This window comes from Dermacentor andersoni, chromosome 1 (assembly GCF_023375885.2).
Source record: "Dermacentor andersoni chromosome 1, qqDerAnde1_hic_scaffold, whole genome shotgun sequence".
NCBI lineage: Eukaryota > Metazoa > Arthropoda > Arachnida > Ixodida > Ixodidae > Dermacentor > Dermacentor andersoni.
The window spans coordinates 178,934,784-178,958,217 of NC_092814.1; the positions used below are offsets into that span (position 1 = coordinate 178,934,784).

The 23,434-nt window shown below is 47.0% G+C and overlaps 1 protein-coding gene across 1 annotated transcript in view; it reads right to left on the reverse strand.

The window, feature by feature from the left end:
* Positions 1 to 1,525: 1,525 nt before the first annotated feature.
* Positions 1,526 to 23,434, reverse strand: part of Lim3 (Lim3 homeobox protein) — a 29,281-nt gene continuing 7,372 nt past the window's right edge. Inside the window, exons 2-4 of the mRNA XM_055062821.2 lie at positions 11,685 to 11,859; positions 6,149 to 6,624; positions 1,526 to 3,850 (exon numbers count right to left, since the gene is read on the reverse strand). Coding sequence (XP_054918796.1) covers positions 3,609 to 3,850; positions 6,149 to 6,624; positions 11,685 to 11,859 — 893 coding nt within the window. The 3' untranslated portion in view covers positions 1,526 to 3,608. The remainder of the gene's footprint in view (positions 3,851 to 6,148; positions 6,625 to 11,684; positions 11,860 to 23,434) is intronic.

Consider the following 23,434-nt stretch of genomic DNA (forward strand, 5'->3'; position numbering starts at 1 on the left):
ACAACAGCAGCCAGGATAGTACAAGGTGAGTCGCAGCCTTAGATAAGCGTTCGTCTTATCCAATTTAACGTCATCCCCTCAGTTGGGTGTTAGTTTGCGATCGCTGATATCACTTGTTCGAAACCTCTCGAGTGCTTTGCGCGGAGCCCGTTGCATTCGTGGAATACGCAGTGGAAGCGTGGTGAGCTCATGCACCATCTGTAGGACGCGCGCCATGCCTCTGTGTTCTGCAAGTGTTCCGAGATCGTCGTTCAGAGTGGTCATCACCTCCGAGATTACGGACGCACTGTCTGGTCTCGGAAGCCCTGATGTGCTTCCAGTATAATGAGCTAGACATTCTAGCTCTGAAAGCTACCATCACGTGCCGCGTGAAGTCTACGCAACTCGACTCAAAGTTAGGTCTTCCGTTACGTCCACCTGCCTCATATATTGAGCGGAAAGGTGGGAACTGGCGCCCATTTATTTACCTATTTGGAAGAAGTAAATTGCAAAAGAGCCGTGGCAGTTCCTATCGCGTAAAACACATGTAGTAGTAAATTTACGTCGTTTTGAAGCGCAGACTATGATATTTTGCCCGCAATATTATGATCTACTGTGCCAGATCGCCGCGATCATTTACTTAACAAAGGGAAGCAATGCGCTTTTTCTTTTCTTTTTTGTCACAAGCTGCATGAACATGTGTGCAACTGTGAATTGGTAGTAGGTGTTCTGAGCCATTGTGCGGTGCAGAGAGGTTCTGGAAGTCGCTGTACGTTTAATCTAAAAGGGTGAAAAGTCACCACGATGGTCCGGAAAGGGTGTTGTACATAAAAGTGTTGGCGCCGTTGAATTACGGCTTGTCATGTGGCTCCATGGGGGCGCCGCAAAATTTTCTTCCCTACTGACATTCGCCTAGCGGCTCCGCGCAGTGAAGGGCTGAGAGAGGGAGCATCTGGGCGCAAGTCAGTCAGGAATCCTGGGCTCATCTCATCTCCAAGAGCTCTCCGCACTGCCTTCACGTAGGTGTGACTGTAAGTCTCTGATGTTACAACGAAATTCTAGCCTCAATTAGTCCTGCGGATAGCAGTATTCACGATGGACATGACGCAAGCGGAGCGCGTCTTGCGCCATTTGAGGCCCTGCTTCCTCGTCGCTAGCTCTAACTTTCGCGTTCTCTCCGATGGCGAACTACAATGGTCAATCAGGAGAATGTCCTCTTTCATTTCTTCTTCTTTCCCTTCGTATTGAAGAAGATGAACTGCTCTTGCCGATCTGGAGTGGGTTCGGAAGAGCTCGCTCCAAGGCGGAGAGATCTCTCTCGCTCTGCCGTGGCGGCAAGGATTCATAGGCCCGTCGCGTCACTTCCGGCCAGCTGAGGGGATGATTCTGCCTGGCTTTACCGGTTTTCGTAAGCAATGGTCCGCAACATTGTACTTTCTTTTGCATGACGCATGCCATGATGGCTTTGTATGACTGCATTTTGTACCCGCGTGAGGCTCGATCAGAATGTCGTGCACTACTGGTGGGTGAACTGAAGTAGGGATACTAAAATTACCCTGGTGTCTTTATTATTGCAAAACTCCACCAAAAAAAAAAGAAAGCGCTTCCGGAGCTGGCAACTTCAGCGATGATTCGACGCGGATCAGTTTGTTCTGCGCTGGAATATCCTGATTTGCGAAATCTGACCGGCTGCTCCAGATTAACTAGTGAATTTAACTATTAGCTAGATGAGAGCCCGCGTAATGTAGGGCAGGCTTATGTGCATGTTAAAGGGACAGATTTGCACTGCCACGTCATTGGTGCCTGGCTAAGTCGTCATAATAGCTCGAGATTTGCTATTTCCGGTCCTGCGGCACGACTTAGTTGTTTTTTTCTTTGTTTGTTATTTTGCGCGTTCATTGCAAAAACGTTTGTTTGTCTGACGTTGACGTACACTGTTGCTTGTAAAAAGACCCGTAATGTAACGACTAGATGACTACGACAAAGAAATGACTAGGAAAAATATTACATGAAAGGAAATCTGATATCACAGCAAGCCCTGGATTTTCCCTTTTTCAAGACACTGAACATGTGTACGTTATGATTTAGAAATGTGCGCTCCGTTTTCTCCCCTACAGTTCGTGTAGGGAGCCGAGGTGTGCTCGAGTAGTTTACCATACCTCTGGGGCCTTTTTATAGTGTTTAGTTACTATTCATATTTACTCGCAAACTTTCTTCTGAGGCGGGCAATCTAAACTGACAAATGACATTTCTTGTCCGCTACACTGGAATAAGCTAATAATTAAAACGTTGACGATAATCTCTGTATTTCCAAACTTCAATAAATAAGCAGGTTGACTCTTGAAAAGCCGCAACACTGGTTTATTGAGTCGAGAGCGCAGGAGATAACAGCATCCCATCGGATCAGTAATTTTGTATAGAACTAAAGTGAATTGAAAACCGCAGAGCTAGCATTTAAAGATTAAGTGCGCTTTTAACTGACCGAACTTACTTAGTCTGGCCATCATTGTATCTCTTGCGTCTGTGACAATTCAAGAGATGCCAACCCGTAAGATTTCTTTTCATCCGCTTCATGCTACCATAATAAAAAAATAAAACAGAAAGTGTCTGTTGTTCTGTAAGTGTCCGGTTTAGTGGACATGTCCATTTCGTCTGCTACCGAATTGGTGATTGACTGGGGGCGCCTGGCTCCTTCTGACGCGAACCCCAGCCCAACCAATCAGAACTTCAACAGCAGACAAAATGGGCATGTCCACTAGGTACATTTACAGAATGACTCCCGCCCCCCCGTGGTGCGGCGCGGAAAACGTTTACCAGTTGGTCAGACACATTCAAGATAAGAATATGCGGATCGACAAGTACGACGCACCTGCTACAGGAACAGCGTACAACAGAATTGAGCGTTGCAGTTGCCCGGTCGTGTATGTCTGTTCGTGCACTCAAGTGGGTTGGCCGGTGCTTACATGCAACATACAACGTGCATTTCATAAAAGCGAGCTAAATTTTACAACAAGTGAGATTCTTTCCTTTTGCCTATTCTCGTAGCTGCGCTAGAGAAGGCAGCGCTCTTTATAGAGAACTGAAAGATGAAAGTGAGCAAAAGAAAACAGTGTCATGAAAGGTAACAAACATTCTATCTTTTCTTCTCCTTATGTGTCTTGTTAACGAAAAAGAATTTCGCTGAACGGGCCCTAGTCAGAGGCGCGTCCATCCTATATACGTGTTCACTTCTCGGTACCTGAGTGTGCCCTTCGCCAGGTATTCATCACGCAAACTGCTTCTGCGACACGCACAAATACTTTACAACGAGGCCGTGCCAGAGTCGCATACAGTGGCCCTGGCTGCGGACAGTTAAGCTCTGATTGAAATTGCTACCTCGAGAGTTTTCAGAGTAAGATTGACCGCACCCTGCCCACGTCGTGAGCATGACACTGGCAGCATCAGCAGCAGGGGACAGTGCTCAGGGCCGCCCGCACGCTCCGTGGTATACTGTCGCCTTGAGCGCAGGACCTCGCGACTGCGCCGACTGCCGCGCGGCCGCCAGCCGCGGAACAACGAAACCGGGGGAGAGCGTGAACCGCGCCGATAGCGCGCGCTTGGGTTAACCCCGCTACACGGTCCTGCGGGGCTCAGAAGTTCGCCGACGAAGGCGTGCTGTCCATGTCCTCAAGCCACGAGGCTGGGCTGGGCGGGAACTCGCCGTAGGTGTCGTCTCCGCGACCCGGGAACTGGTCGCTGGGAAGGCCGAAGTGGGGCCCCAGCTGACCTCCGGGACTGGCCGGGAAGTAGGACGAGGCGCCGCTGTGGCCCGACTGCTGGCCCGGGGAGCCCTCAGGGTCGCTGCCGGTCAGCCCGAACGGCTCAGAGTCCTCTGGTGCGGCAACCAGCATGGTGGAAGGAAACAGAGCGCGAGCGCCAGGGACGCCATGAGCCAAGGAGCCCGGCCCCCGGGCGGTGAACGCTACGCGCGTATGTACAGCTCAGAGTTGGCAATAAAAACACGTGGGCGCGATTTCGATAACAGTTCGCAGTTAGTTACGCTAGAGAACTTTTCACCATCTTTACTGTGTTGGCACTGCTAAGCAGCAAAGCGCTGTTTCAAGGCTAGGCAGCCGCGAAGTTCGGACTTGATTTTGGACTTGATTTCCTCGTCTAATAGTCAACGTTTTCCCACCGGGGAAAATGTTGGCAATGATCATGTTTTAGGAACAAGATTCTGAAAGCACACCGGTATAAGTTGATTCAGTGTGGTCCTTTAGCGTGTCTTTAACGTTCCAGCTCGTAGACTAGGCTCATGAAGGGATACGACACTTTTCTGCAATCTTGAGAACTAATTTATTTTGCATAAGGCTACTTCAAATTTTTTCTTGTTTGAGTTTATTCGAATGAAAGGCGCCCTGTCAGCTGTGCAGGTGGTAGCACCTAACCATTCACCAGCGTCACAGCATTGCCGTGAAGTGCACGTCTCAAACGCCATTTACCGCGATGAACTGCGCGCGAGCTATTTCAATTTGGGGTCATTGCACGGCCAAATCAACCAATGTTTTTTCGACCGTCACAGATATAGACGAAAAAATTTCCATGTGTTTGTTGAAGTTAGAAACTTATTCTCCACGTTTATATATAGTTTCTGCCAAAACATTTCTAGCACTTTTGCCAATATTTATTGTTCTTGCCCAGCTGTTTATTATTATTATGATTAGATATGGAAACATACAAACACACAAAGAAAACAGGGAGGGAGCAAGCGGACAACTACCACCGAGAGGGACACAACGCCTGCCTACTCTTTCGAGAGCTGAGCTGGAAAGCACCAATCAACATTTTTTTTTTTTCAAAGGCATGTTCAAAGACATTCAGATGTTGTGTATGGTAAGACAGTGAAGTGGTGTCACTCCCAAGATAGCTAATTTTTCAAATATTTGAATACTTCGAGTGCTTTCGGCAAAAGCGAATGAAATTGCAATGTTTTAATTTTTTCCTCGGAGCGCAGGAAAATTCAGAAGGCGCACATTACATATAGAATGGTAGCACGTTTTACATAGTATAAGCGAAAGATATTTGAATGTTTGAAGGTTTGGTATATCTCCTGAGAAATAGCTGTAACATCCAGTTTTCTTTTTTTTGCAAAAAGCTTCGTTTTCAAGGTCAAAATGTTGCTTTGGTGGTCGACCGAGAAATATAGGTGATACATCATTAGATAGCTCTACATGTCTGCTATGAATGTGAGAAATGACAAAAATGTATTGTTTCATAAACTCGAAAAATTATTTTTACAATTTTACTTGACAGTTTTTTTAAGGCGATCGGCTAAACCTTCAAAACTTCAAATGTTTTTGGCTATATACTATGTCAACCGAGCTACCATTCTATAATTAATTTTGGCCTTCTGGATTTTCCTGCGTTATGAAAAAAAAAAGAATTCAGGCTCTGAAATATTACTCGCTTTTGCCGGTGCCAAACGCACTTAAAGAATTCAAACATTTGAAAAATTGGCTATTTTGGCAAGCTACACAACTTCATTGTTTTGCCATGCAAAACATTTGAACAAGTCGATCATACAATGTGCCTTTGAAAAAAAAAAAAAAAAGATGATTGAGGCCTTCTAGCTCAGCTGGGCAGGACATATAAATTGTCGCCAAAATGCAAGAAAATTTTCGAAAAAAAAAGAATAATAACCGTGGAGAACGAGTTCCGAATTTAAAAAAAGGTATGTTGAAAATTTCTCACCTGTATTTGTGATGTTGATATAAAAAATACGCTGGTTGATTTGGCGTGGAATGACCTTTTAAAACGCAAGTTGGTACGATATTCTGAAGGCTAAACAGCGCGAGAACATGCAGACGCACACACTACTTACATACAATACACACGCTGGCAGTACTACTAGCAGATACTGCCAGTAGTACTGCCAGCTGTGCTCTCACCACTATTCCTCTCTGTGTCCTAATGAAGTGACCACCATTACGGGCATTCTCGCGCTGCTCAGAATTGAGAATCAATCAATCAATCAATCAATCAATCAATCAATCAATCAATCAATCAATCAATCAATCAATCAATCAATCAATCAATCAATCAATCAATCAATCAATCAATCAATCAATCAATCAATCAATCAATCAATCGGCACTGTGTCAGAAGAGGTATCAGACCAGGCTGTGCATACCTGGGTGGTCTTTGACGTCTCGCTTGATGGTGGCGCCGGACGAGGAGCGGAAGAAGTCTCCCCAGCGGGTCTTGCCGGCGTCCTTCTTGAGGCGCTTCTCCTTTGCGCGCCGGTTCTGGAACCAGACCTGCACGACGCGCATGTCGAGCCCAGTGTCTTGCGACAACTGCTCGCGCACGTGGCGCGCCGGCTTGGGGCTGTTGTTGTAGGCGCTCTTCAGCGTCTCCAGCTGCTTGGCCGTGATGGTGGTGCGCGGCCGCTTGCTGGAGCCCTCGCGCGCCTTGGCCGCTTCGTAGTCGGCCTTGCAGACCAGCTTGTTGTCTTCCATGAGGTAGAACTCGTCGCCCGTGTTCAGCTGCCGCTTGCACAGGATGCAGGCGAAGCAGTGCAAGTGGTACACGTTGTCCTGCGCTCGGCGCACCACTTGCGTCGGCGGAATGCCCAGCTCACAGCCAGCGCACTTGGTGCCGTATCGCCTGCGCGGAGGTGCCCCGTTATCCAGCATCTGGTACCACACGCGGGTTTGCTTTGAACTACAGCGAAGCATTGGCTAGGTGCTATGCGTGTTTGCAATTATGGTGCTTTAGCTACGCCTTCACTTCATCCGTGTCTTGAACCCCGCGACCACATCGGCGTCATTAGTAGAACATATGGACAATAATTCTACACGTGAACGAATGTTTGGCGAAATACCGCAAATACCAGTGCGCAAAATGATGGGTGCTTAGACATACGGGGAAAAAATTCTGGTTTTACGAGCGAGTTGCTGCCTTCCTTACCAGTTCTGTTCGGAGCAGCTTTCATGGCCAAAGCAGCGCTGTGCATAGCCCGCTAATAAAAGGTGAATTTACGTAGGCCTTCTATACTTGCGGCATACTGTTATAACATTCTGAACCGTATTGCACACCTACAATGGATTAATTTGGCACTTTTCTACGGGCATGAAATGGTATAAAAAGGTAATTAACGGGGAACAAATAGAAAATGAGTGACAGGGAAAATTCGGTTTAAATTAAAAATTCTGGGGTTTTACGTGCCAATACCCCGATCCTGACTATGAGGCACACCGTAGTAGGGGACTCCGGAATAATGTGGACCATCTGGAGTTATTTAATGTGCATCTAAGTAGATGAGTGTTTTCGCATTTCGCCCCCATCGAAATGCAGCCGCCGTGGCCGGGATTCAATCCCGCGACCTCGTGCTTAGCTGCCCAACGTTTTAACACCAGAGAACGATAAGTTTGCTCAAACCCTGCCCTCACTTGCTTTGGCCTTCAATTGTCACAGCGGTCGACAAAAACGATAGCAGGTGCAGGTACCCGTTAGGCAGAGAGTTTCTGACAACGAGGGCCCGATAGAAAACTGCGAAGGGCGACACATGATACTTCTACACCTGTTCAAGCGTGTGTGGATGCACGATTTCCCGCGTAGCCACGACAAATGTACCCCGCGTCAAGCGACATGTAACGTGTTGACGCAATTCGGCGTCGGCTCCTCCATTTCACGCCGCGCAATGACAGTGGCGCTGTATTTCTCTAACTGTATCCCACAGCGTATCTGCTTTAGTCGGTACCCACAAGGAGCACATTTCTGTCACCTCTCTATACAGCTCGGAAATAGTGTAGCACGAAAGGGACGTCGGTGCCGGCCAACCAAAAAGAAAAAGAAAAAGTAATTTAAAAAGAAGAAGAAGGCGTCATATTTGGTCGCTGCGTAAACGCAGAGGCGCGCACCTCCTGGTACGAACCGAACGAGTGCCGTCAGGCGCTCGGTTACGCGCGCCTTAATACTCGTGCGGCATCGGGCATGACGCAGGCGAGCGCAGGTTCTCGCCAGATCGAACGGGCACGCGCAGCTGTCGGATGGGCCTTCGGGACGGCCCGCTGGCGCGTGGCGCTGGGACGCGTCAAAGCGGCCCCTGCGCAAGAGCCAGCACGCGCGCGCGCTCACGCAGAGCAGGAAGCCAGACGTGTAAACGCGCCAGCCCCATAAACAGAAAAGGGAGGGTGGCGTCCGCGCGCTGCGCCGCCAAGCGATCGGACGGAGGGAAGCCGGGCGGCGCTCCCGCAGCGTTCGCCGACTCGGTGGCGGCCGCCCCCGCGCCCAAACCGCAGCGTCGCACTGGAGCCAGCGTTTCGACGCGGCAGATGGCGACGCAGGCGCCACGCTCCGTTGGGCGCGTGACCGCCTCGTTCATTGCCTCCCCCTCCGCCCCCACCCTTCGCTCCGTCTTCTCCCACTTTCGTTTCTCTTTTGCTTTTCTGCCTTGTTTCGCGTGAGCCCGTATATGTAGTGTGCGCATCCCAACCCTGGCATGCACGCGACTTTGTTCGGAGGCGGCGCTGTTCGCGCGGTTATTTATAGCGGATGTGCGAGGCATCGCTGATCCGTTCTGCGGATTAGCGCGGCACATCATCGTTCTAATCTCCGCGCAGCCCGGCCTCGACCCACCATCTACGCCGCCTCAACACTACCAGGCAGGAAGTGCGAGTGCCAGAAAGCCACGTGACTATAGGCACGCATTAGCACGATTCCATAGGGCGAGGGCACGATGCTTTGAGCACATCGAAACGCTTTACTTAGCGCTTGCCCAGCAATCTTACCATGCTTCGCGAGGACATCGCATAACTGAAAAGAGCGAAGAAAAGAAAAACAAAGCCTACTGGTTGGCCTCCTTGAAGCCGGTTCCACTACACAAGCAAAAAGAACAAATAAATAATATAGAATAAGAAAGAAAACATTATCAGGGTGTGTTGTGATGTATACGGGCGCTATACATGCCGACAGCAACGTTTACTTTCTTTCGTTAAGTTATATTATTTTCTTCACGTTTCAAAAGCCATAACCTGTGGTTGGTTGCCGAACATTCATATAAGAAAGAGAATTACTACAGTTCACTTTCGCCAACTTTTGTGAACATTTAAGATGTTATCTGACTCTTTCTAATATACATAGCACTGACTAATCATAATGCGCACACCCGTGAGCAAAAGTATACGGACCAGGGATCGCGCGATAAAGCCGACTCTTTTATGTGTCTGTGAATGCAACTTGAAACTGAGGGCTGCAGTCCAAACTTGGCATTGCCAACTTTCCAGCGTATTCGTCAATTTCAGTTTATGCACGTTAATTACGAAGAAATTCAGTTTTTTCGGCGACCCTGTGGTCCGTGTAGATCTCATTACCGCACATGAAAGTTACTGGGCATCTTTCGCATCATGATTTTCATTGCTTCAACAAACAAACAAACAAACAAACAAACAAACAAACAAACAAACAAACAAACAAACAAACAAACAAACAAACAAACAAACAAACAAACAAGATAGAGAGAGAGAGAGGGGGGAAAGAAGAGAAAAGAAAACGAAACATATAAATGAAAGATAATGTTTCGCTTGGCGTATTATTAAGTCTCACAGACTCCACAGGACAGATGCTAACGCGAAAGGCAAACAGGACATAAAGAGAAAAGGACAGGACGGGCTGGTCATTGCCTTTTTGTGGTCTATATTCCTCTCGCGTCACTTTTTACCGTGTATACCTCTACAAGCACCCTAAGCAAGAAGCTTTAATGAATGAGAAGTTCCCTGCGATGCGTCCTTCGTCATGACATCGTCCTACCTTATGACGAGTGAAAAATAAGTTGCTCGAATACATCCGCACACAGCCGCCAGATTCGAGCGAAACTGAATGGAGTGGAAGGAGAAGTATATCGATTTCTTGTGAAATAAAGAAAGGCTAGTCGAAGTTCTACGAAAGATGTTCCCTTTCTTCGCAAATTCCACTGCAGTTGAAAAGAATAATAAATAAAAAAAGAAAACTGGTGAGAAAGCTGTGACGGCTCGAATTCTCCGTCGTACCTAGTGGGTCGTAAACTAACGCTTCTGCAGCGTCTCCGACAAGCAGACGCTCACTTTGGTGCAGAGCTGCGACTCGTAAGACAAAGACGCAGAGCAAGGAAGAACGCTCTGCGAGATGGCCACGTAGGCTTACGTGAAACGGTGAAAAAAAAAGTAAGCGAGAAAGAAAAGAAAACCAAACAACGGCGCCGCCTTTTTGACGGAGCGGAAACGAGCTACAGAATAAAAAGACTCCTGCTGCAGCTCGGTGAGAAGAAAAGAAATAGCCTCTATAAATAATACCCCTCCCCCCTCCCCGCCCCCTTCCTTGCCATTTCAGACTATCTAAGCGTAGATTTCTTATTCTGTTTTTGTTCTAACTTATTTACTTCTTCTAGTTCGTGTGCCTTCGTAAGGCTTGCTTCCGTTGCAGCCCTTCCAGCTGCGAACATGTGACTGCACGGTTGTTTCTCTAACATTTGCAGAGCCTAGACGTGAGACAAAGATAAACAATTGCAAAACACAGACAAAAGGATACCGTTAAAGAAAATAAACGAAGATGAAAGGAATATAGAAATGGCGACACCGAGAAAAAACGGAAGAGTAATCATTTTAATGCATGCTGGATCCTAGGGATTCAGCAGCAGGGGAAGGAGGAGCGCGACTCAGATACCCCACCCCTCCCTTAGAGTATTCGAACTGCACTCGTCCTATTGGGAAAGAAGGAGGAGAAGGAGGCAGAGGGAAAAACAGAAAGAAAAGGCGACAAGCGTTATCACCTTGCGTGCTCCATCGTAGCGTGACACGGAATGGAAAAAGAAACAATAGGTGTGGTCGGGAAGAGCAATGTGAACTAAAACAATGTGTATACAGCGCAGTTGTTCTCGAGTTCTTTCTTTTTTTTTTTTGCGTATGTTCGTCTGTCGCTCTCGCGGCGACAATGGAGGAGTCACTGTTCACATTTTGCCGAGTTAGAGCCTCTTGCGATGGCTTTCAATGTCAAAAAGTGAAAAGCTAACCGTACGGAACACCATGTCCATCACGTGCTTTTATAAATATACATTTATGCAATCTGTAGACTTTGTGCAACATCTTACAGACTGACTTATCGCTGCATATATCTTTTTCTGTTTGATTACACATAACTTACTAAAAGTGTGAGGCCTTCGCTCTCTGAATTCTTTATGTGGCCAACATAGACTTTAGGCCTTGTAAAGATTTACTGTCTATGGAATGTCTGTGAACAGTCCGTGGGTTATACAATCTGTAAATAACACCCGGAGGTGGTACCTCACGTACTGCAGCGCATACGTACATGAAGGCTCTCTACGCTTTTTAGGGCCAGTAGTTATCTAGTACTATCGTTCACCAAAACGAAATCGTAATCGCTCGGTGGCTACGTAAGTATCCATTCAACTGCAAGCTTTCCGTAACCCTCCTCTTGCATCGGCTTTTGAGAGAGAGAGAAAAAAAAAACGGTGCGCAGGGCCGGTTTCGAGCAAGATCAGCGGCAGTGAAGACGCCGTTTCAGTAATCTATCTAAAGAACATGCACTGCCACGCAGAGTACTTTTCTTCCTCTTTCGTTTCATCAAGGAATAAGCTTAACATGGCTACATCGAAGGGGCCTTTCTTTACGCTACACGCTGACAGACAAAACGGCATACTAAACCGACGATAAAAAAGCGGCTAGACGTACTTGAAGAAGTCGTCCTTGCAGTAGACGTGCCCGTTGCGAGCGAAGCACTTGTTGGCCAGCTGCGCCTGGCAGTCGGCGCACTTGAGGCAGCGCGCATGCCACGACCGCTCCAGCACCTTGAGGATGAACCGGTCCAGGATGGGTTTCTCGCAGCCGGCGCACTTAGGGATGCTCGCTGCACACATACACAGAGAACGGAAATGCCGAGTTGACAAAACTGCTGCACTGTGCGGTATAGTCACTGCAAAAGAGTTAAGCTACTCTTCGACGCACCCTATGAGAGGACTCTCACTTACCGGTGTACCGTGCAAGTGCTGTTCCTCACACATCTTGTTTTGACCCCCACAAGATGGCAGACATCGCCCCAAATATGGAAATAGAGTAGGAGGGCATACGTTGGTGCCACTATCCTGGCCAATCAGCTCTTCCTTGCTACATCCACGCTGTTTGCAAATCTAACCTCGGCTCAACGGTGTACCGAGCGGCAAGTCGGCGACCCTGTGTAGGGCGACCTAATCGTGAGGAAAGGGCTACTTTCAGTATTTTGCATATCCCCTAGTATACAAGCGGCGCAGAAGACAGGGCAGGTTCTGCCTTGCTTTATCCTGTCTTTCGCGTGGCATGTAGGATGTAAAACGGAAACCTAGTATTGACGAACTTGGGACAATTGTCGTGGATTTTCGCAGAGTTGTCGCGAAAGTCAGTAAACGTAAAAGTGCGGATGTGCCATTAATGTACTTGTGTCTTTTGCTATCTATGAGATGAAAACGAAGCAAATAGATGCACGGATATACGTCTGCGTGTTAAATTTGTACTTAAACGCCAGATACAGTACAGCTTCCGCGAATACGGAATCCGCAGTGACGGCTTCTCAGTGCCGTGTGCGCTATGGCAATTGTTCTACATTCCCATTAAAGAAATATAATTAGATGGGCACCCTATGGTAGAGAGCTTCCCTAGCTCGAATGCTAGGAGCAGTATGAAGTCTTGTGCGTGAAGCAAAGGATAGCCACATGTGTATTCTCAAATCAACAGCTACATCTTACGTCGTGTGAATAAGGACGCTTCGCGCATAGTTCAACTACCAGCATTGTCGATAGCCCAAAGACCTCTGAAAAAACTAGAGACCAAACAAAGCTATATTATTTTAGATAGTGTAAGTTTGCTTGCTGTAATTAGCGTTATTGGTTTGAGGAGGGAGTTGAATACTGATTTAAACAGTTCTACGACATATAAGTACACATGAAACTCCAGGGACAACTTTGGTGGCTACAGTTTTATCCAACGATACCAAAGGCTCGCCAGCCGCAGTTATGGACGAAACAAACAAAATGGTTGATTAGGGATTTCAGCGCACTTCATCCAATACAAAACATTCGAGTTTAACGTAGAGCTTTCCCGCAGAACAACAGTGCTAGCGGCAAAGTGCTATTACCGCGAGTGTGTGGCAATGTGGTCCGGCACTGTGAGGCTGGTGCGCCGCATACAGTGACAGTTGGTGACTATTTTCCAGTACGACTGTTTATATATGCTTCTTCATTCCGTGCGATGAGCGTCTGCCTGGTAATTGGTAATCACACATGCCAGTAGGGAATGAGGCTGTGGTTCATTAGCAAAACAAATCGCACCACCCAACCGCAATCAAGCCTGTCAGAAAAAAAAATTGAAAAAATACGTGCGTTTAGGTATACGTGCTTCGGACGGGCATGCCAACTCGCCACGCTCGACAAACCAGGCGAGAAACGGTTTCATCTTGCGTAAGCGTCTATTTAACGCTGTACCGGGAGCAGCTCGTTAGGGAAGGCGGGTTGGGGTAACTAGTCACCGACGTGCTGAGCAGAACGAAAAGCATTTGCAAGACACAGCGATGAAGAATCGTAACATATGCTGCACTTGACAAACAGGGGGCAATAACTGACCAGGGCACTGAGATGCACCAGGCGCGTTCCCCGCGAATACGTTACCTGCTCTGCCGTTTTCGTTCACTCTTTTCGAGACGCACCTGTTGGTCTGTTGGCATAAGGAATCTTCGAAGTGGCATCTACACAGCCAAATAGCGTTCTCTGGCGATTCTCAGAAAGCAAGCTACAATATTTTAAAACGGAGACCGTACCTAAGCACGCTACACAGCTTAGCTTCTATCTATGATCTATGCTTGAATGAAGTTGCACAAACCGTATTTGCTAAACTAAATTCGCAAACTTCAAGCCACGTGAAATGTCTCAGAAAGTTTGCAATAACACGTTAAAAACTGCGGCACATTCACTGCTGTTAAGCGCATCTTAACAATTGCAAGCTCGCTCGTTAAGTCGGAAAAGCTGCGTACGCCACGAGCAATTCTCTTCTCTCCCGTGATGTTCATCACACACTCACATAAACATACACAAGAAAGGAGACACCTAGGAATTAGGAAGTACTAGCGATCGGTACGCACGCTGAGTGAAACGCTACGGATAACAGAGACGACTGTACAATAACAGGGACTGCCTGGCTTGGCGCGATTTGGAAACAGTAACGAGAGCAAACAGCAGGGTGGAATGTCACTTTGTCGCGAGTGCACTCCCCGCAGAGAGCGAGAGACGGGCGGCAAACCGAGGAAGGCGGGTGCCAGCCAGGGCGTAACGAGACGAGTTGTCACTGCGAGACGGGTCTCGACCCCTTGACGGGATCCGCAAGGGGGCACACCCGCGACGACGGCCCATCTCGGCTAGACGACGAGACCGCAAGCGTAATCGGCGGGGCCTGATCCGGTTAGCGCGCGCGGCACCCGACGTCGTCGTCGCGGCATCAACGACTCGGCACTGGACGACAGCAACATAATCTTCTCTCCGCGGTTCGTTCCGCCGCGCGCGCCGCGGGGACGAAGCCCCAGTGACGTGCCGAGTTGCCGGCCACCTTGTTAGCCCCGGGCCCAACGACGAGAGGGCACCGCTCCGGGCAGCTTCTCTCCCCGCCGCTCCTTAATTAGATCAAGTCTGCCGCTCTGTGAGCATTGCCCAAAGGCCAAACACGGCGCTCAGCGTAGCCAGCGCTGCCGGCGCACAAAGAGTTATTCAACGCTCAGTCCGAAAAGAACAACGAGGGGAGTTTGTCTAGCGGTAGCTCTTCCTTCCAAAGGAGAATGTTGTCCGTCCTTGTATTCAACGGTGATGGAAATACTGACCCCGGCTCCCCCCCTTCTTCATTTCGCTCTTATTTTTGTGCGTCAAAGAAAGCAAGGTCAACATCGGCGTTTACCGAACACATAAGCGTCGTTTTTTTTTCTTTCTCCTCTCTCTATTTTTCTCGCGTTTCCCCCGTCGTCTCGGTTCGGCGGAGAAATAGAATTCGCGGCCCTTCGGGCTCCACCGCCTGTCAACGAGCGGTGTCTTCTTGTTCGGGCGTCAGACTAACTGCAAATGTCAATATGCTCAACACTCGAGTCCTGACGGCGATGATCGAGAGACCACGTCATTGCAATTCTCTCTCTATCTATCTTATCATTATTACTATTATTATTATAGTTTTTTGCTTCTTGTCTCAAAGCGAGAGGGCGCAACTGGTAACGGTGAATTTGACGATCGAAGTGTTTAAGCCGGCAAAAAAAAAAAAAAATGACAATGTAAAGTATAGAGAAAGAAAGGAGAGTGGATGGAAGACTGGAATGCCGGGGGGGGGAGGGGGGCGAGGAGGGGCGATGTATGAAAGAGAGCGCGAGTGCTGGTGGCTATGCATTAGGAGAGGGCCGTGAATGATCGTTCCGATTGAGGGGACACTTTTCGATGGTAAAGCGGGTGGAGATAAAACCCGGGAGGACCACCAGCAAAGGGCAACCCGCGCTTAGAAGGCGGTAATCACAAATTACGGGGAGAAAAGGGGGGGATGTGGCGAAGAGGAAGGGGGCGAAGGCAGTTAGCGTAATTGAATAAGCAAACAAGCCTAAACTGAATTACGTCCCTCGGTGCAGGCCGCTCATTTGCAGGCATCCGCGCCGGTTTTTACATCACTGTGGGACCGAACACCCTCCGGTGTAACGCGGACGGCTGGCCGTGTGGCTCGGCGGCTGAAAGAGAACATGCATGGGGCGGGAATAAAGGGAGGCAAAAAAGAAAGGAAGCGGGGAGGCATCGGGGAGCAAGTGCGCGCAAAGTGCACGAGTGGATCGTAGATGCGTGACGCTTCGCCTCGAAAGTCCGCTGCTCCGTACATTTTCCGCGGAGCACGAAGAGAAAGAAAGAAGGGGGAAAAAAAAAAAAAGAAGGATGACGTTGACGATACAAGTATTAAACCGGGCAAGTCGACAGTTATAGCGGGTCTTCGAAGTCTACAACCAATGCAGTAAAGTATGCCCTTAAAACGTTAATTTCTTTTTTTTTCTCTCGATTATTTCAATTTTATTTTATTTTTTTAGTCCTTGTGGTCTACACCGATGGCGTGCATGCCCAGTATTAACATTTGGCATTGCTTCCGTTCATATGCTTATTGTTATTATTTGTTGTTTATTAACTTCCGAGAGAGAGAGAGATAAAAACTTTATTGTGTCCTTGATGGGGTTAAGGGGTGGCGGGGGTCGGGAGACTAACCCCCATTCCCCCCCTTCCTCAGACGGCGGCCAGTCCTTGCTTTCTGGCGGCGTCTTCGGCCATCCGGACGGCCCAGAGCTGCTCCTCTGGGTCCAAGCTGAGCAGCAATGTCTTCCACTGCTCGGCCGTACTAATGATGCGTGTGTTAGTGCGGGAGGTGTTGGTGGGTGAGGCTTTGGGGCATTGCCAGATAATATGATTGAGGTGGTGAGTATGCATCGGGGTACATGCGGTTGTAAAGCACGGGGTTCGGAAAAGTTCGTGTCTGAAGGAGTCGCCAAGTGGTGGATTGAGACTTATTCAGTGTTTTGTGTGCTGGGGGGTAGCGTAACCGCTCTCTGCGGTAGTGCAGGAGAATTTCTCTCAGCGTGACCATTAACTTCCGAGAAACGGTAAGGTAGGGCTACATCAGAGCCGGCTATTCTAAAATTCTTATCGTTATCTTATTGATGATTGCACTTTATCACATAACACTTCCATCGCCATCAGTTTAAATGCTCGTTCTAGTCATTATCCCATTATTATTATTCTTACTTTCCCATTATTTTTAGTCGAAATTCTTACATCGGCTTGCAGAGATTCTTACATCGTCCTCTCCTTTCACATACGTTCATAGTTGTCTTAGCAGCCATCAAAAATACGTAATCGGTGAAAATGCCCAATTTTAGACACAAGCTCGCTGTGGTGCTCTCCCTCCAGAGGCAAATCCAGGATAGCCTCAGGAAAATGGGGGGGGGGGGGGGGGGGGGGGGCACACTAAAAATTTAAACAACCAGCAAGGAGGAGGGGTCGGTGGCAAGCTAAATACTATCGACGGTGAGTGCCGGCATATCACGTCCCAGAGGAGGGGGGGAGGGGGGCGGAAGAGTTTGTTGGGGGTTGCCCGAACCGCCGACGAGGGTACCCCAGCGCCACATTTGTTCGTTGCTTTAACCAAGAAGCGTGTTATTTCAACACCCTGCTGACAAAATTCTGCAGTCGCTCTCGACTGGTATTTTTCCTGGACCATGGGTTCGAATGGCTGCCCCCGCACCGCGTGCTCGCAGCTGATGGTTTACACCCGAACTTCGAAGGCGTCTCGCCCATGGCCTGTCACATTCGGCACCTCTGTTACAAGCCGTCAAGTGCTACGTACCATTCTTGGTTAGACAGTGCACCCAGCAATCCGCCTCAGCACTGCACTAAGGCACCGAGCGTTGAAGGCCCATCTTCTGACCCGGTGCTGTTGATAGGACAGACAACGTATGGTAGTCCCTCTCAAAAGGAACCATCACCCCACAATCGAAAGACACAGGTTCATCGTAAGAAGGCTGCTTCAAAGAATCGCCCAAAAAACACCGCAGCGATAGCTCCGTCAGCTGAACAGTCGCCTTCAGCACAGGATGCTACAGGTTCCTCCCCGAAAGGTCCCCGTTACGAGTTTCACAAAGCCCACACGAAAACCGTGGATGATGCACCGGCGAATTGACTAAATGCTGTGCCTCCGGGTAACAATATTTCTTACTTCTGTTCAAATGAATTTCTAAGGCTAAGGAAGGTTACAGAAAAAAGAATTCGCAATGCTCTACATGTAGATACGCTAAATACCTACCTAGCTGCGGCTGTTGCACCAAAGGGTCTCCGTATTGTTGTAAAACCAGCTCTGTCGGACATGTATGGGCGCAATATAGCTAGATGGGATAACATACTAAGAAATGCTTCACTACAACTCACCCGTGTCGTGTTGGATCACTATCGTTCTTCCAGTAAGAATTTCATGAACCAAGAAAGTCAAATTGCTGCGAGCTTAAACTTGTCATCTAGCCAATCCGCCGCAATAGAAGCATTCGCAACCAAAAAATGGAATGAAATCTACGCATTGAAAGCCAAGAAACTGTCCCGTGACGGTGTTGTGTGCCCTTCTGGAAGCCAGGACAAGGTATTTAACTCTGCCACTTTTCAAACCAAACCTCTAGAAGTACACTCCGGCACTTCTTCGTCATCCTCTGTTAGTAGGTTTGCCCATCAGGAGCAGAATAATATTGTTAATATTTCGGACATTCTGCTAACAGCTGATGAGTGCAGTGTTCTACGTCGTGGTCTTAATTTTTGTCCAGCAACAGATGGACATAGCGAATTTCAACTACTGAAAGATTTGGATAGTTTCACCCGTAACTCACGCTTGCGCGAATAATTCTATGACCGCTCCAATTCAAGCGATTCGAAACACGCGTTACCCTCTGGCAAGCACTGGGTCCCTCCTACACAGCGCGATAGATTTTTGGACATGTATATCAAAGCAGTGCAACGAGACGTTCTGCAATTGTATTAAAACCAAGCACCCTTTCGCCGTAACTTGTCCACCAATGAAATGAAAGCACTAAATACTCTGTCATCTCGCAATGACATCGTCATTAAGCCTGCTGACAAAGGTGGTGCCGTTGTCATATGAACAAGTCCGATTACGCCACAGAGGCCCACAGACAGCTAGCAAACGCGACGTTTTATAAACGACTTGATCAGGACCCCACTGAGCGATATAAATCTCTGATCAAAAGCACAGTGCTAGATCTCGTCAAGAAGAAAAAGGTGCCTGACAATGCGGTTCATTCTCTAATTCCACTAAGTCCTGTTGCTGGTCGTTTTTACCTTTTACCTAAAATACATTAGATAAACAACCCAGGTCGTCCCATCATTTCTGGTATAGGTACAGTCACAGAAAATTTGTCCAGCTACGTAGATTCCCTGATTAGTAATATCCCAGCTACGTTTGCCTCTTACGTAATAGACACTACCCACTTCCTGTCAGATATAATCGATCTCATTATTCCTCAAGGTTCTCTTTTGGTCACACTTGATGTAGCATCTTTGTATACTAACATTCCACATTCTGATGGCATCATGGCAGTCGTCAATTGCTACGAATGTGTATCACCCGAGAAACTCATCGATAGCGACACATTGGCAACTTTGCTAGCCCTTATTTTAGAACTAAATAACTTCGAATTTGAAGGACAGCACTATGTGCAAGTTAGTGGGACGTCTATGGGTACGCGAATTGGCCCCAACTACGCCAATATATTTATGAGTCAGTTAGAAGATAAATTTTCGCTAACCAGGACGTTAAAACCTTTTTAATACAAACGTTACATTGACGATGTTTTTCTGATTTGGCCTCATGGGGAACAGGAACTGCTTTCCTTCACATCTGACTTTAACAATGCCCATCCATCCATATCATTTTCTCACACGTATTCTGCATCTACTATTAACTTCCTTGACGTATCGTTTCAGTGCTAAATGATAAACTATCTACTGCCCTACACAAAAAGCCGACAGATAGATGTCAATATTTGCACTTCGATAGCAGTCACGTTAAACATTGCAAGACTAGCATTCCTTATAGCCAAGCCTTACGTTTTAAAAGAATTTGTTCTGAGCAATCAGAGTTTCAAAAAATTGCGGTACCCTAAAAAACGCTTTAGCCAAACAAAATTACTCACCACAATTAATTGACGATGCAACAAAACGCGCAGACGTGCATGACCGAAGGACGCTTCTTTGCATTTCGAACAAACCGACTCCCTCACCCCAGACAAATCTTGTCCGAACCCACACTGCGTCAGTCTCAAGTGTTTCGCATGTATTAAAGAAACATCACAATATTCTAATGCAAAGTGAACGCCTCAAAAACATATTCGCTGATTCGCCTAAAGCAGTATACCGTAAAGCTATAAATATTGGAGGTATACTGGCATCATCATCTAAGGCTGACTGCCCTGATGCCATCGGATGCCATCCTTGTCGAAAACCGCGATGTAAAGTATGCCCCTACATGGTCACATCGCAACAGGTCACTAGTACGTCTTCAAACTTTTGTTTAAAAATCAAAGGCGATTTCGACTGCGACACAAGAAACGTAATATATATGCTTGAATGTACGCTGTGAAAAAAACGAGAAGGGCCTTTCTGATTCCGCTTTAACAATCATAAATCCCACGCTAACACGTTGCCCAACCTGCCCACCTCAAGACACGTGCATCTTCCTGACCACTCATTTGATAAACTGAAAGTCACGTTGCTTGAATCTGGATTTCGTTCAAATTATGGTAGAGAAGCCTGCGAATCCTTCCTTATCTATAAGTTTGATACCGTCGCGTGTGGTTTGAATGAATGTGTAGGAAAATTGAGTTGCCTGTCTTTGTAGCCCATCACTTGTTCCTTCTTCTACTAGTACTTGACTATTCCCCTTTTTCTGTGTCTGTGTTTGCTTGGTAACATAGCACATATTGGGTGACGTTTTGTTGCCACGTGGCGATTGGTTTTTGCAATTCATTTCGGTGCGTTTTTATGCTTTGTATTTTAGATGATATGTTTGCAATCGCCATCGGTTTATAAACGTATCAGCTGTCCTTTGAACGATTCAGATGCATTTTGTTCGCCCATTTTATTCGTTTTTCATGTAAACATATCTTCATTTGGTTGATATGCACATATATTAGCTGTACTGACACCATGCAATGTATTCTGATGAAGGCCGGACCCCGGCCGAAACGTCAATAAACCGCTTCATACGCGCGTCTACTTCACTGTGAATATTTACCCGGACCCGGAATTGCTTTTTTCTTTTATATATATATATATATATATATATATATATATATATATATATATATATATATATATATATATATATATATATATAACACACAATTAAGCTATGTCAACAACGGTGAGCATGGTAGGCGGTAGTCCGGTTGAATGACGCGGCCTAAAGCAGGGACCTGCAGTAGACTTACAGTAGAGACTCATAGTAGGGACTCAGGGCTCTTTAGCCGAAGCGCACATGTGAGGGCCTCTAATCGATAAAGCGCCGAGTTTGACTGCCGCATTTGAAGTAATAGCCACAAAATCCAATTTAATATGTTTGGCTTTAGTATTTGCTGGGGAAAAACGCGCTACTATTCGCGTCTATCTTTAGCGAAAATAAAAAGATGTCGGATTACAGCGCGCAGTCATAAAAAAAACAGGCTCATGTAGTACGGCGGTAGCCACCCGCTCCGCCACCCTGAAATAGCGATCGCTTTCGGGCTGTCGATTGTGTTTACATGAAATTAATGGCTGCACGACTCTTCGCTCTCTTTCGTCTAGTCTCGGTCACATTAAATGATTGATAAAACCATTTATTTTCCCCGAAAGAATCTCGTTGTGATTTGCAGCATACTGTAAGGGAGTCATCAACATAGAAATGTGACGTCCAAAGAAAAAAAAAAGGCACATTGAAATGTTAACTCATATTGTCACCGAACAAGCCATATTAAAAGAATGTTCTTTAACATATGGTGTCCTGTTATTCCTGATTTTATTTTTTTGCTAGAATGCGAAACCATTATAGCTATTACCAAAGCTTTCCAGGCGTCCTATATAAACAGGGAGCTGACCCAATGTGGCAAGCCTCGTTCGTCATTTGGCCTTGTCTGGCGCATGAGACTTCGGTTAAATGTCGCCAATACAAAATACTTCATATTTTAAGCAGGTCGCCGCTGCTTCCAGCAGTGCGACGTACGGGAATACGTATATATAGACCATTCAAACTGCTCTTAGAGTCTATGCACATTATATATATATATATATATATATATTAGTGGCCCTTGGACTAGCGCTGCGCGTCACGAGTATAATGAAGGCATTTTTAACCTTCCGTAGAAGCACTTCTCTCAGTGAGACAGATACCCTAATTAATTCAGTTCATGTTGCGTATTGTGTATGTTTCGTGTCTGTGACGTGCATCGGGTGGATCCTTTCATTTCTCATTATGCCTATCTGGATTAGCATTCTAGGCGCGTCGCCAGGGAAAAACTCTCCTCTCTCTATCCCTCTGTATCTGAAACCGAAGGGGACATCTAGCACATCCTGACTATACTTGTCGCTATAACAAAGCTGCAGAAGATCTCCCCCCCCCCCCCCCCCCCCCCTATAGTTTTGCCTGCGCAGCCGCCCGAAATTCTCCGCGAGTACAGGTATAGGTCAAGCGGGGTGGTTGCGACAATTTGAAGATGCACTCCGTGGATTTTATTTTTTTATTTGATCTTTTATCAAGAAGGACCCGCCGTGATATAGAAGCTGGAATACTCGCCACGCAATAAAGATCTCATACCATAAGTAAAAGCGCGACGACGTAGATGACATGCAAATGCAAACAAATAGAAGAAAAAGAGCACGAGCGAAGAACACACGGAAATACTTGCAGCATAGTCTCAGTAGAAATAAGCTAGGTGCGTGTGATCATCTGCGCACGCTATTATGTTATAAAGCTTTGCTGATTGTAGCGATTTGTTGTTAGAAACTGGAGCTCGCCCACGCTCGACCGTTCTTACAAACAGTAGCGAACTATATGTACTATCAAGGAAAAAAAAAACCCAGCGAACGGGGCAAATGAATAATGAACACTAAAAAAGCAATGGTTTCATTGGTTGCAGTTTATACGTATGCGTGTCGGATTTTTCTCTTGAGGAAGAATGGTGTATCGCACTATCGCACTTTGCAATTCTGATCAAGCACACTAATATGCACTGCTACCAACAAAAGTTATATATATATATATATATATATATAACCGCGACCGCGAGTCAGGCATTTCAGAAATAGCTGAAGCCCCGCTAAATCGAAGCTACCATAGAACTCATATTCAGTATGTAAAAGTTATTTGGTCCTCCCGGACTGCCATTGTAAAATAGTGCAGTCGAAAAAAAATTGCTTCTTTTTTGTACAGAAAACAGCACGAGATATATGAATTATAAATTCGATAGCTGTCGGTCTAGTAATTACGGCATGCCAATTTAATTCCTTTGACAGCAGCAACTAATTGGCAATTACGTCACCGTTTAATGGCCCCAGTTCAATATCTGAGCCAAGTGTAGCGTGACTTCGGATGCGACGAAATAGGCTAGCTCACGGAGGTCTGGAGTATGCGCGCGCACTTCAGACCGGCCGTGGCTAGATGCGCCACGGAAACTGGAGGTGGAAGTCATGTGGTCACCACTGACATACGCACCGACACTATGACAGTGCAGCCAAAATTTGAGTATACCGAACATTCGACGAGTTAACAGGAGAGGAAACGTGAGTGAGACCAACTGCCGATTTCGGAGAAACAATTGTAGATGACCAGACCGTGTTCTGCCCGTGGCGTACGCCACGCCATCAACA